A 14,329-nucleotide genomic window follows, 5' to 3' on the forward strand; every position below is an offset into this window, starting at 1 on the left:
CCTCAGGGTGTCCTGCTCCCATGGGGACTCATCCACAGGTTACAGTCCTTTCAACTCAAGTTCACACTGGAGTTCTAGCCTGTCCAGTACAGCAGCAATGCCTTGGCCATCTGTCAGCCCCAGCACATCGCCATGGCTGTTATCAAAATGTTCCCAGACACAGCAGACTAAGGTGATAACCAGCACAGCAGTACAGCAAGCAGCCACTAATGACCATTAGACTCTAATATACAGCCAGGCAAGCGAGTTCCATGGCAAACATGAGCCTGTCAATTAACAGTTAAACAGCAATAACAGCTATAAAAACCGACCTGGCACGTTCCAAACAAATCTGATGTTATATTGAGCCCCACATTGGGTGACAAAAAATGACTGCTGTGGTTTAACCCCAGCCGGCAGCTAAGCACCACAACAGCTCACTCTCCCCCCCGTGGAATGGGAGACAGAATCAGAAAAGGGAGAAAATTTGTGAGTTGAGATAAAGACAGTTTAACAGGTAAAGCAAAACAAGGAATTTATTCACCACGTCCCATGGGCAGGTGTTCAACCATCTCCAGGAAAGCAGTGCTCCATCATGTGTAGCAGCAACTTGGGAAGACAAACACCACCACTCTGAACATCCCCCCTTCCTTCTTCTTCCCCCAACTATGTGCTCAGCAGGAGGCCACACGTTATGGGATATCCCTTTGGCCAGGCTGCGTCAGCTGTCCTGGCTGTGTCTCCTCCCAGCTCCTTGTACATTCCCAGCCCACTCTCTGGTGGGGTGGGATGAGAAGCAGAAAAGGCCTTGACTCTGTATCAGCACGCTTCAGCAATAATAAAAACATCTCTGTTATCAACACTGTTTTGGTCACAAATCCAAACCATAGCCTCCATACCGGGTACTGTGAAGAAAATCAGCTCTATCCCAGCCACAGCCAGCACACACAAGTATTTACAGAGTCCCCAGAATCTGAACAACCTGGACTCGCCTTAAAATTATTTGCCAAAAAATTACTGGGTTAAAAAAAAAGAAACCACAAGAGGAAAAAAAACCCAGCAACCTGGTCTTGGTGATAATTTGCAGCTAATTGACAACAAAAAGTTAAATGACAGACGGCTTGAATACAGCCTAAAGAGTTACTGAATTGGAGATAAGCAGACAATAAAAAGCCTGACATATACAAGAGAGGTTACAGGTAATGACTCATCGTGGATGAAACCTTGAGCATCTCAGAGTTTGTACAAAAATTTTGGTGGAAAAAGATGACACCTTTGACCACTGATATTTGACTTAAAAGTTCTCTGGAAAACTATATGTTCTAGAACAAAAGCAAAAATCAAAACAATTCATTCCAGAAGTATTACAACACAACTGACAAACGTCTACTCTTTGTTTGGATTTCAAGTGCAATTTTAGTCAATTTGAATCCATTTCATGGAGAGGCTGCAGCTTTGACAGAGCTATTGCTAAAAGCATCTCAGCAACAAAACGTTGCTCAGACTAACTTTACCAGTAAATAAGCACCTCCAAGAACCAGCTCCATAGTTTTAAAATTATCCAATACCTAAATTATCAGATTTGCCAACACTGATTTGCCACTGTTTAATACAGTGTACTAAAATTATTACTGTATTACCTAACAAAAAACCTGAAGACTTCCAGATCCTTCATTAAAGAACAGTTTAAAAAAAAAAATCTTGAATTTAGAATATGTTGAGGCAGCTCTTCAAACAAAGTAGAAGAAATAATCACAGAGGTCAACTTCATTTTTAAACAAAAAAAAATTCTTTGCAAATTTTGGTAAGTTAGGTGGGTAAGAAAGCCAATCTGTGTGAGTATATAAAAAAGTCAATCTTCACAATGTTATGGCCTGGAAGCGCTAAAGAAACAGTCAGAATATAAAGGCAACTGAAGACAATTAAGCCCTTTAAAATGCACCAAAATTAGCATTCCTTTTGTCAGATCCAAATAATTCAAGTGCTGTTCTGCCACAAAGGCCATCATCAATTTCTAATTTTAGCTTAATCCACGAAAAAGAAAAAATCTTGCATTTCTCTCTGGTGTTTCCTCATTAAGAACACTTAAATTGTACACTGAAATCTGAAGAACACAAACTACGAATTCAAGTTCACACTCCTACAGAGACACACTCACGCATGCACTTGGATATGGCAATCCCAATAAGGGCAATTCAACTACTTATGCTGTGATCCAGCTAAGCAGCGCCTGCCTGAACTGCTACATGATGAGGATCCACCACAGGCAAGAATTTAGCTATAAGTTACACGAACAAGTAACCTGTCCTACCTTTGAACCCTCAGCCTTCTTATTTCCTCTGCTACACTCGATTACTCTCAATAACAGCACACAAGAACAGCATCTCCTGATTTTCATTACATGGAATGAGCAGTCATATGACCCTATAAAAACCCCATTGTAATTAACCCTTACATTTTAAGTCAAACTCATTGCTTGTATTCACATTTTAGGCAACCATGTAAAACTGCAAATTCCTTTGTTCCCCTGGTTGCAGCTTATCGATCCAATCGCATCTTATCTAGTCATTCACCTGGACATTTGTAGGCTTAGATTCAGTTTAATCATCATTACTAAAGAGGAAAGTGTTTTTATCAAAACTTAAGGAGAAGTTTTGTCTACACACAGAACTGGAAATTCTCAACATTTCTCAGAAAGCAGAATAATACTCTAATACAGGCTGACCTGCTGGGAAGCTGCGGTGCTCAGTGCCTTCATCACCCTGAATTAAGGGTGTGGGAGCTGCTGCCAGCAGGGGATGACCAGTACCCAAGCAAGGCCAGTATGCCAGTAGGAAACAACTTACATATATATTCATAGCTGATCATATACCAGATGTCTGTGTTCCTACAGTCCTGATTGCACAGGACTGACTCAAAACCAGCAGCTTTGCTTAGTCAGGCCCCCTACTCCTCCCTCCTTCATTTGACTTCACGATCTCTCTGTTTTTAAGAACTGTGGAAAGCAGGAGCAGCATTTTCAGCTGAAACTAAAGCTCTGAAGCCAACAGGCAGTATCTTGCACCCCGGCTTTGGCCTCCTGACCTCACTTCTTATGTAAAACCGCATTGCAACATGTTGAAAGTGACTGCAGTTAACACCAGTACAATATACAAACAGTGATTTATCAACATTGTATGCTTTATTGAAAGTTGACAAGTGCAACAGTTAAATACATCGACGTGTTACAACTGTAGAGAACATGCACAAAAACATATGCATACTACTATACACATCATATGCAAAAAATCCATACTGGGAAATCCAATTTTTTCTTTTAAATTCATTGCTAGCAGGGCTTGATAATTTTTGGAGTGGTTTTTTCCCATCTTCAACCAAACTACAATGAACAATGATTTACTTCAAGATAATCAGCAGCCAGGGAACTTCAGAAGTTACACAAACAGCATAAATCCGTCAAATTCTGAACAGTTGCGTAGGTGCATTCTTATTTATGTAGCATAAAAAAAAAACAACTTTCCAAACTTCTTCAGATCAGCCAATGAAACAACTAAACTTCAATCTGTACAACCTAAATAGTTACAGTTTTCTATTTTACAAAGTAATTACACTAAATACACAAATATACAGTAGGCAAATAACCTTCATTGTAATTATCCTATGACCCAACAACTGTATGTCACCTACCTGTCTTCTATATATAATACAGCTTTATGCACCTGTCCACTGCTTCAGAAAACGGTGCAAATATTTGCACTTAAGGTTTCAGGTGACAATTAAGTGTTAAACACTGAAATTACCTTTCTCCCTCTTCCTCTTAGATCCTATGCACCAGTCCACACTTTGGAACCCCAATGCACTACAGGGGATTGAGCCACCACTTTTTACTCCAGTCCATTTCTTCACGTTTCCAAGCTTGAAAAGCACTTTGTATCAGCTGTATCACTGGATGAGTGGAAGATTTAAAAACAAACCAAAAAAATTCAGGCATGCAGCTTCGTTTCTCAGCCATTTGCAGAAGCTGCTCAAGTCCCCAGTGTACTTGTGCTAATTCTCTGGAAGAAGTTTATTTTATTCAACCAATCTAAGAACAAAGACTCCTTCAAGCCAAAAGGGTAAGGGAGGGAAGAGGGAGACAGATAAGTGCATAATACAAGGGGAAGAAGTCTCTCCTGACGTATGCAGGGCATGGAGTCCCCAGTCTGGGTTGCAATATGCATTGAAATGGATGAAGGGTGGCTGTAGCAGATTCCTGCTAGTCCTTCTTGCTCTGGGCAGTCCAGAGGCCAGCAATCACGATGGCAACGACATCTTGAGCTATGCTGAAGGCCCTGAACCCTGTGATGCCGGCTGAGCAGGCTGTTGTGTTGTCCCTTGTGACTGGGAAGAGGAAGGCGGAGAACCAGTCTGCAGCTGTGCTTGGAACTGGGCAAGCTGCTCTGGGCTGGCAAGTGTTTTTAGCAGAGTATTTTCTTGCTCCAGCTGTGAGTTCTTCTCGATCAGCTCTTTGATTTGCTCTTTCAGGACCTCCACTTCCTCCCTTACTGCGTACATCAAGTGGCTCTTTACCAGATCCTGAAACGCAGAAGAGAGTGGGTGCATTAGGAAAGCAGCCCAGTGTCAGGCCCAGGCTCCCACTCTGCCCAGCCAGAGATGCAACGGATCCCCCTCTGCAGAGAGCCAGTGTGCCCCCAGCTCTGCATCCCAGCGAAGGCACCGGGCCGGGTCAGTCCCTCGCAGGGCCCGGGCTGTCACACACGTGCGGACCGGGGAGAGCAGCAGGCCCCGCCCCCCGGCTCCAGGCCCCGCCCCCGGCTCCAGGCCCCGCCCCCCGCGCGCCGGCTGCAGCCAGTTCTGGGTACAGGTTGCCGCATTTCCCTCCCTCCCGCCTTCCGCGCGCGGCCGCGGATGACGTCAGGGCGCGGCGCGGCCAATGGGCGGCCGAGTTATTTATAGCCGGGAGTTAAAGGCTCGCAGTTTGCCTAGCAACAGCCGGAGAGGCTCCCGGGAGAGCGGCTCCAGGCACCGCTCCAGTAACAAAGGGCGGCCGGGCCCCCGGCACCGCGCCGGGCGCTGGGCGGGGGCCGGGGTAGCGGCTGCGGCGGCCCCGAGGGAAAGCCGCCGGCTCCGGGCACCGCGATGCCCGTGCCGCCCGCCGGGAGAAGGGCATGACAGCAGAGAATGCCCCGGAGACAGCCCGAGGGGGATGCCCTCGTTTGGCTTGCGCTCTCCTGCGCTTGGAGCAGAGTTAAAAAAATAAAATGAAAAGTGCCCCGGAACGCCTCCTCTTTGGGGGTGTAAAACCCCACAAACACACGCCGCTTTCTGCCCCAGCAGCGCCCCTCCGCCGCCGCATGGAGCCGCGATCAATCGCTTGGGAAGGCAGGAGCCAAGCGCAATGCCGTCATTCCCTCCGCGGCATCGATACAGAAACGTGCGCGTTCCTCCCCGCAGGAAGCCTTTGATCAATTAAAAATAAATTAAAAAAAAACCAACACGCAGGCAAAAAAAAAAAAAAGCCCCTGAACCCAAAACCGTGTCTCCCCTTCCCTCCCCGGTCCCGCTACCAAACTGCGTCCCCGCACGGGTTAACCATCGCCCGCCGCATCCCCATATTGTTTACTGCTTCAAACACGAACAAGGTTTTATGCCCCCATCGGTACGTACCATCGCTTGCTCGATTTTGTTGTCGATAGCTACTACGCTTGCACCAGAGGAGCTGCAAGAGAGAAAGAAAGAGAGAGAAAAAAAAAAACATTAGCAGCGTCTGAATTATTTAAGAGACAAGAGACGCGGGCACTGGTAGCCAGTTGGCTGAGAAAGTCATCCTCACGCTGGCTTGCCGCCGCCTCACCGGGATGCTCCAATGCAGCAAAGCAACCTGTGAAGCTCCCGAGCCCCCCGCCCGCAGCCAAACCAAGTACCCCTACATTTTGTTCCCCAACAGTCCACAAAGATGGAGCTCGACTGCAGGCTGCGGCAGAAGCGCTGGGCGCCGGGGAGGGCAGCACCTCCAGGGGGAGAGGCGGGCGCCCGGTGCCCGCCGCTGCGGCTCCCCCGGACAAAGGAGCCAGCCCGGCGCTCACCTGCCCCGCCACCGCCGCGCCGGCACAGCCGCTCGGACACAACACTTATTTACCTACTGTCGAGCCTCAGAGACGAGTTGTCGGTGCCCAGCAAGGACGATAAGAACGAAATCGAGAAGTGTCTTAGTTGATAAACTCCTAGATCCATTGCCACCGGTCTACAACATTGGGCATTCATGCGACCGCGGCCAGAAACGCTCCACGGGGAAAAAAAAAAAAATCAGGTCTCGCTCCTCCCGGCGGCGTGTGTGCGTGCGGGGCCGCTCCGCCGGGCGAGGCGGGGCCGGGACCCTGCGGGGCCGTGCGGGGCTGCGCTCGGCCGGCTGGGCGCGGGGTCAGCGCTCCGCCGCGCAGCACAAAACCCGGGCATCCCGGCCCCCCCCATCATTTATGCGCCGGCTCCGCCTCCCATTGGCTGAACCGCCCGGGCCCCGCCCCGCGCCACCGCATCTTATTATCGCGGCCCCCCCTCCCCGAGCCGGCGGCGCCCCCGCGGGACGGGCCCGCACGCGTGGGGGGCCTGGGGGGGGGGGGAAGGAGGCTCCGTCCCCCCGCACCCGCGAATCCTGGCGCGGCGGGTGCCGGCGCGCCGCCCGCCGTGCCGACCTGCACCCGCAGAAACGGGGGAGGGGGAGTTAAAAATAAATAATAAATAATAATTAATAATAATTATTATTGTTATTATTATTATCGGGCCAAGGAGCGGCGGGGAAACCCCGCACGGCCTGGCGGGAGCGCGGGACGCGCCGAGGGGCCGCCCGTGGCCGCGCCGACACCGCCACCTCTCGGCGCGCGGCAGCGCCGCACCCGGGGACAGACCCAGAGCGGGACATTCCTGGTGCCGGCTCCCACGGCTTATCCAGCGACCCGAACCGCAGCCTCGGCCCGAGATCCGCAAACTTCAGCCTCGGAAAGCAAACCCCACACCCGGCAGCTCTGCCCGCTTCGTCCGTGCGAGGCAGTAAAGGCAGGATACTCACACACTGCAGGTAAAACTGTTTCAGACTCCGAGGATCCCCCTTTATCCCTTGCACACACCTTACGCGCCCATAAAACTATTTCTGAAAAAAAATTTTCAGCCACTGATCGTCTACAAAAAGTGGCACAAACCTGTGGATTTCTAGCAGGCCAGCTGACACTATTCTACAATATAACAGGGAAAATGCCTCTTCACTTATCTTTAGATTGCACCGTAACGGCACTTACAGTCTTAAAAGTTGCAGCAGCACATGCATTAATAATTCAGGAAAATATTCTTCCCCCACCTAACTGGTGTTTTTCTCAACAAATGTTATGCTCTCATGTCATGGAACACAGCAACTACAGCCACTGCCCATTCAAGTGATCCTCTCTACCAGTAATAGCTTAGAAAGAGACCCAATGCTAAACTACGCCAACACAAAATACTGCCACAAGAAACACCCAACCTATAAAACCACTATTTTCTAGACCTGCACTTTCATCGAGTCATTACAGTACTTAAAGGCGCAAAAAAAGAAAAAAAGTCAAAAACCTCTTCCACTCTCTATAGTAAACTTCTCCAAGAGCTACAAGTCACATACATCACAGGTGTTGCTCCCAGAGAAGCAGGAAAGCCAGGAGGCACGGAGTAATCATCTTAAAACTAAATTTAGCATTTGCGTATCTGCATCATCCTTCTTAGTTTATTTATGTTGTCCTAGACTACTATTCTTTCATTCAATAATGCCAGCAGAGTAGTACAAACTAATCCTATCCACAGGGAGGTCACATTTAAGAATAAGAGTTCCTCATAGCCACTTTTCTGTTACCACATAGCGTTCCCATCCTCCAAGGGCACAACTCATGGGATATCTGGGGAACTTGCACAAGATAGCACGAAACAGGCTGAAAATTAAAGGAAGTTTTTTAGAAAAAAACCTTGTCTGTACTGACTCACAAACATGTAACAGCGAGTGAACTGGAAGCAACACATCAGAACACGTGCATCAGGCTCCAGCTTCCCAGCTCCTGACAGACAAACACCAGTAACCATGTGTTGTATGAACACTTCACTCAACCGCTTCCTCTGCAGAGGTTACTTACTACACACCATAGTACTCATTGTATTCAGTGATCAAGTAAGGCATTCGATAAACAGATCCAGAACCACATAATCTGTACTGGAGTCTGTATTAGCTTCAGTCTTAGACTTGATCTAAATTAATGTTTTATGACGGGTTGGGCTTGAAAATCAGTAATGTCTTGAATAACTCCCCATGGCAGTTAGTCAGGACAATTATCGATATTGCAGCTGGACACAGCCTCTGGGGCAATCTCTGTCCCTGGAACTTCTTAATCAGGGGCAGAGTAGGTATAAATAAGTTCTATCACTGCTAATCAGGTTCTTATAAAAGAACTTGAAGACAGCAAACTCACAGGTCTGAACAGACATACCCTCCAAACACCTGTTGCAGGTGTTGCAAGACAGATAGCAGACATTTGTATGTAGTTTCATTTATACATATAAAAATAACGTCATGCATGCTTTCTAAGATGATTGTTGGTGCTGCCATAATGACTGATAGTTATTGAATGCCATTAGTCCATTTAATACAGAAAAATTATAGAATTCTCAGACTAAATTAACAATAAATAACACCGCCCTCTTTAATCTATATTAATCTTCACGAAAAAGAGATAACAGATATGATCCTAAATCAAATTCCCACTAAACTCAGTAACCGTGTTCCATTAACTTCAGTGGGCTTTTAGCAAAAGCTGTCATTTATTTTTAGATGCCTACAAGCAGAGTTGTGATTCAACAGAAAGCTATCAGCTGCGTAAGTAGGACTGCATATTAATATGCACGTTCTGCTTTGCCCACTCAGTAAAAAAGCAAACCATAAGTGTCCCTTTAGGGCTGAGAAAGGTCTAAGCGCTCGGATCATCTAGGAAATAAAAAACCCCACGACATTAATTACTTTCATCCCCTAAACGGGGGTGAGTTTCTGGGGAGGAGGGGAGAGCACCACTATCTCCGACGTTCTCATTTCAACACCACGTTATCTGCCTGACAAGGACAGAGACTGAACTGCATATTTAAAGGTTGGGGGGTTCATGTTGCTTTTTAAAAATATCTCATTTATTAAATAAAACAGCATATGGAAGATTTAAGGAAAATAGTCCTCCAAACTCCATTTCACATTAGAAGGGCGTCAAGATGTCTACTGTGACTCAAAACCTTCTAACCACCTCTTTTAACACCTCATTAACAGATAATAGAAGATATTAGACTCCTGCAAAAGCTTACATTCCTGGGAGCAGAGGTGAGAAGGGCTGCAGAATTCCCCATTTCTGTAAAGCCGCTCTGGGTTTGCACTTAGCTAGACAAATTTATGCCCGTTAGCCCTGGATATGCAACGAAGGCGGTTTGTTGAGTCCACTCACACAGGATCACAGACTTTGGAAGCCTGCATGTCTATGGAGCACCCCAGGTGTTCACAAACTGCATAAAGTAATAGAAGATCGAGATGGGTTACTGAGAAACCAGCAGGGGAGACTACAATATAGCAAAGAAGTATCTCACCAGCATCTTTGATCCTCCATATAAGGTAATCAAGGACTTTTTAGTAGGCGTCACCTTTTGTAGTGTTTCAGTTCTTAAAAACTGTTTCTCCCACCAAATAATTTCCTCTTGTCTCAATTTATTCCTGCTTAGCACTTGAGAAAAGTGCTTTTCATCTTAAGCACTTAATAAGGTAAGCTGCAGCACAGAATCATTCTGTCTCTATGCAAGTCTGATTTGGCATATTTCTGTGTGTGTTAAAATACTCTTTCACTTAAAAAAATATCTTTCAAGTATCTTGTCAAAGTATGCTCCCTTCAGATTATAACATTAAAAGTCCTCGACAAGCATCTCCTGAACTTAAAATAAATCTTGTCTTTTAATTATGTTACAAAAAGACATCACACCAGAAACCATATCAGAAAACAGCAATTTCTGTCACAGTACACTTTCATCTTATGCTATAGACAGACAGGCTGTGGACTTCCAACTACAGAATAACAAGTACCGAAGAGGTTAAAATTAAAATCTGCTTTTTCCTCAAGAAAAGGCTACAGTGATTAGATTCCATCTGACTGTGCATTTCACTTGGCATCTAAAAATGGTGAATAAATGGCAGAGTATTATTCTCCCTTAAAATTCATAAATTCAAAACTCTGTGTATTGACAGACACCTTCCTCCCCCCGCACCTCCGCCAATATCCAATTTATACAAAATTGCTCCAAGCTAATAACCAACCGAGGAAACTCTGGCTGCAGTTGACATCAAGGACTAAATGTTTATTTATTTCAATAGGCCATAATTTTTTTTCTTCATCTCAGTAAAGGCATATAACCAGAGAAGCTGTCCAGGGAAATTTTTTCCCCACGGTCAGTCACATATATATATATATATATGTTTTAGCAGACTAAGGGGGGGAAAAAAAAAAGAAAAAAGAAAGAAAAGGAAAACCACCATCAAAAAAACACGCCCCCACAAGCCCATCACGTCAGATAGTCTAAATAAAGATCACAGAATCTCAGCCAACTTCCTTTTCCAGTCCCAAATCTTTAGATAAGATCTTGATTTAAAGAAAGCAAACCTTTGGGAACTTACTGCTCAGCTCCAAAGGCTAACATATATTTCATTTCTAGACTGAATTCTGCAAATTTCAATTTACATACTTCTAAATTGAAGAAGCTCTTGCTATGAGATATTACTCTATCAGTTTTCCTAAATGTGTGTTTTTCCTCCCTTACAGTAAAGTTATTTGCATCTATAATTCAGTTTATTAGTTTGCTAGAAATTTGGGGTTAGTTCGATTAAAAAAAAACAGATAAAAGGGAAAACTATGCAAGACACTAGTGAAATGAAGTGCTATAATTTCTTTTTTTTTTTTTTTCCAGATGTGCAAGCATAACTAAATAAATATTTTTTTTTTTTTTTTTTTTCCAGATGTGCAAGCATAACTAAATAAATATTTAGTGGAAAGAATACATACGCCCTAGTGGGGCTCTGGAAATAACCTGACAGCATCTCTAATCACAGTGCATACACAGAAGTATCATGCTGTGAGCTCTGCACAAGAGACAGAAGGCTGCATTTAAAGCAAGAAGATAACCATGTAAGATCAAAAGACAAACAAGGAGCGGTTCTTACTGGTTCCTTTGAGGATATCCTCTTTCTCTTTGACAGGCAACTAATTGCTAAGTCAACCTCAGTTGTTTTTAATGAGAATTACTGTGATTCTTCCAATTCAAATGCTGACAAAACAAAACATTGGGTCCATATCAAGTACCTGGATGTAGCCAAACAAAGAGGATCCACTCTTTACTGGTCAGAGAGAACTCTGCAAGGAAATATGAGCCATCTTAAAGCAATCTGGATGCTTGGAGAGGGATATATGGCATCCCCCTTCCTAAGATCATCCACAGATAACCGTCTAGCAATGCAGCTGAGATGAAGGACCCTGTTCTATGTATATCCATTGAGTTTTAAAGTCTCCCCACAGAGTCAACTGAGGTCTATCATAACTCAAAACCTGAAATTACATCCAGATGCTACTCCACTTAAATTTAACAGAGCTATACATTTTCAGTAACATGTAGCTTGGGAAGCACAGGCTTCCCTAATTTGAGATTCAACCTTAAAATGAGTAAGTGAAAAATATTTAACTTCATTAAGAGTGAAAGCCCTCCTCAGTATCCTCTCAAGTGCCCTTGACCAAGAACCGCAAAGGAAGAAATCAACCAACCATGTTAGCATCCTGAAAGTTTTAAGTGAGACATCTGAGCCAGCAATTGATTTTCTTTTCTCCAGAGAGCTGCATACAGTATCATTCTGCATGCTGACCCTGTCCCAGTATGGAAGGGGAAAAGATGCTTAGTGTCATAAATCAGTATATATAGAAAAGTGATAAAATGTTACAACCTCTAAGTTTCACTATCCAAAGCATGGAGCTGAAATTAATTTTTCCTTTGCGTGAAATTAGGCTTAAATAATTTTAGATTTAACTCATAAAGTGTGTTCAATTCCCTAGTCTCATGTGTAGCTTTTTCAAGTGTAATGCTTTTCTCAAAGGCAAGAAGAACACCTCAAGGTAAAAACCACTTACAGTAGCATTTAATCCCACTTGTTGTAATTGTACTACAGATTTTTCAAGCACATACTCCAAAATTAAATGAGGAGGGGAGGAAAGAGAGTCACTGAAGCATTTCAAGTTACAGCTAACATAAGAAAAGAACATGGCAAGTATAGGAAGGAGTTTGGCACATTGACATGATGAGCGTTTGGAAAGATGAAATTCTCTGTATTAAAAGGCATCTCTGACCAAAAGGATAAATAGCCCAGGAGGAACTTCAGAACAATGACTGACATCCACCCACCCCAGACTACCTCGATAGCACATAGTGAGATTTAGTAATCAAATTAAAAACTAGTCAAATTAACCTGTAACTGAGAAGGGTCACCTTCTATTATTTTTAAAATTCTTAATATCTTCTGTTTCCTTAAGGTTGCAGAAAAGTGACTTTTCTGGAGGGTCCTGGTGCGATCCTGGAGCTTCTGGAGGCTCCCAGAGGGATCCTGGGGGATCCCAGGGGGATCCTGGAGCTTCCAAAGGATCCTGGAGGTTCTGGAGGATCCTGGAGCTTCTGGAAGGTTCCAGTTGGATCCCAGTGCTCCCAGTGGATCCCAGTGAGATCCTGGGGCTCCCAGTGGGATCCCAGAGCCCCACTGGAACATTTCCATGAAATGGAAATACTGTCTTACTGAGTGGTGATAACTGTGGAAATGGGGGATGGAGGACCTTAAGCCCCTCCATTTCCTCCATCCACAGACCCTCGTAAAGCTTACACCCAGTGTGCCTTTTTTGTTTAACTATTGAATCCATTCCTTCCTCTTTTCCTACCTCCTCACCTTTTTCTAATTGTTCCGCTTGAAACTATATTGGAAATCTTGGATCGGCTAATAATTCAGTCATGCTTATTAAAAAAGTATTTATATGGCATTAACAGCTGGCTTACACTTCTCACTGAATATCATTTGCCCTTTGATGGTCATTTTTCAGTGCAACACTTAAAATTATGCCTGTATTTCCCACACCAGAAACCTATCACACTAGAAGCCAACTCAAAGTTGCTAGGAACAAAACCAAAACCTCTGCAATTAACCTGCATTGTCCTATGGTCTTCAGGAAGTTTGGAACGAAGTGCCCTACCCCAGCTTTTACTGAAATAAGTAAAAACAGCCAATGATGAAGAGAAAAGTAAGGAAACGAAACAAAGTAAGACTTCCGTGTGGGAAATGAGCACCTCGGGATCAGATGGAGGTCGACCCCTTCTCAGCTTGTGAGGTGGCAGATCGCTCATTACCACCCTGCTGTGCAGAACGATTTTTAAGCCCATCCTGTTAAATAATAATAAACTCCCAACACTGCAATTCGTTAACACGTGTAGGACAATGAAGACGATAAGCTGTGAGTTCAATGCCACTTTTCTTCTTTAGCAAATACAATAAGACAACAGATCTCTATTCAATTGACCTTTTACATTCCCACAATTTCAATCCCACTGCAATCAGTGGCAAGTAGCTTGACAGGTACCAGCAGTATCAATGAACAATTAAGCAAACGACTTTCAGATTAACTCCTCTGGCTCTAATGCATGCATATTACAAAAATTTGTAATACCATATTTCCTAATCTCTGAGTGGTCAAAATAATCTACTCTAGTTATGCCTCAACACACAGTTTATCATTTGGTGACCACCTAAAAAAAAAATAAGAAAAATTCAAGACCTGCTGTTCCACCAAAGCAGAACTGCACTTTAACAGGTTGAATTCACTGTAGTGTATTTAAAGGTATTTTTATATCTGAATGGAGATTTTAATTTATAGAAATCAAACCCCATGTACCTCCAACCAATCACCAGTCAGGAAGCAGGGGGAGAATTTCCAGAAACACGTAAGAATGTGACCTGATTTATTGCACAGTGCAGTTTATCCCAGTCTTGTTCCCCTTTATCAGCCACCAAATCGAGCATTTGTTGGATGATTTCCTGCCTAACCTGTACCTTCCTCCACCCCCTTTCCTGTGAAAACAAGGATATGAGAGGAATTCGATGAATGCCTATGCTTCAACTCTATATGGCACTGAAAGACAGGTAAAGCTCGACTCTGGAGTGCAAAAGCACTCACAGGCTTCTTAATCCAGGCATAGCTTCAGTAAATCAAGAGACACAAATCCTGCTGACTCACAA

The 14,329-nt window shown here is 44.4% G+C and overlaps 1 protein-coding gene across 7 annotated transcripts in view; it reads right to left on the reverse strand.

The window, feature by feature from the left end:
• Positions 1 to 3,141: 3,141 nt before the first annotated feature.
• TSC22D1 (TSC22 domain family member 1) overlaps positions 3,142 to 14,329 on the reverse strand; it is a 98,419-nt gene continuing 87,231 nt past the window's right edge. For 4 of the 7 annotated variants that reach the window (XM_017815059.1, XM_017815058.1, XM_017815065.1 and 1 more), the window contains 2 exons: positions 5,647 to 5,698; positions 3,142 to 4,554 (listed from right to left, as the gene is read on the reverse strand). In XM_017815059.1, the coding sequence (XP_017670548.1) occupies positions 4,297 to 4,554; positions 5,647 to 5,698 (310 nt within the window). In that variant the 3' untranslated portion in view covers positions 3,142 to 4,296. Of the gene's footprint in view, positions 4,555 to 5,646; positions 5,699 to 5,909; positions 5,945 to 6,118; positions 6,430 to 14,329 lie in introns of those variants that run through there. The other 3 variants (XM_017815060.1, XM_017815063.1, XM_017815064.1) reach the window with 3 other exon arrangements.

Source organism: Lepidothrix coronata, unplaced genomic scaffold (genome assembly GCF_001604755.1).
Source record: "Lepidothrix coronata isolate B3197 unplaced genomic scaffold, Lepidothrix_coronata-1.0 Scaffold48, whole genome shotgun sequence".
Lineage (NCBI taxonomy): Eukaryota > Metazoa > Chordata > Aves > Passeriformes > Pipridae > Lepidothrix > Lepidothrix coronata.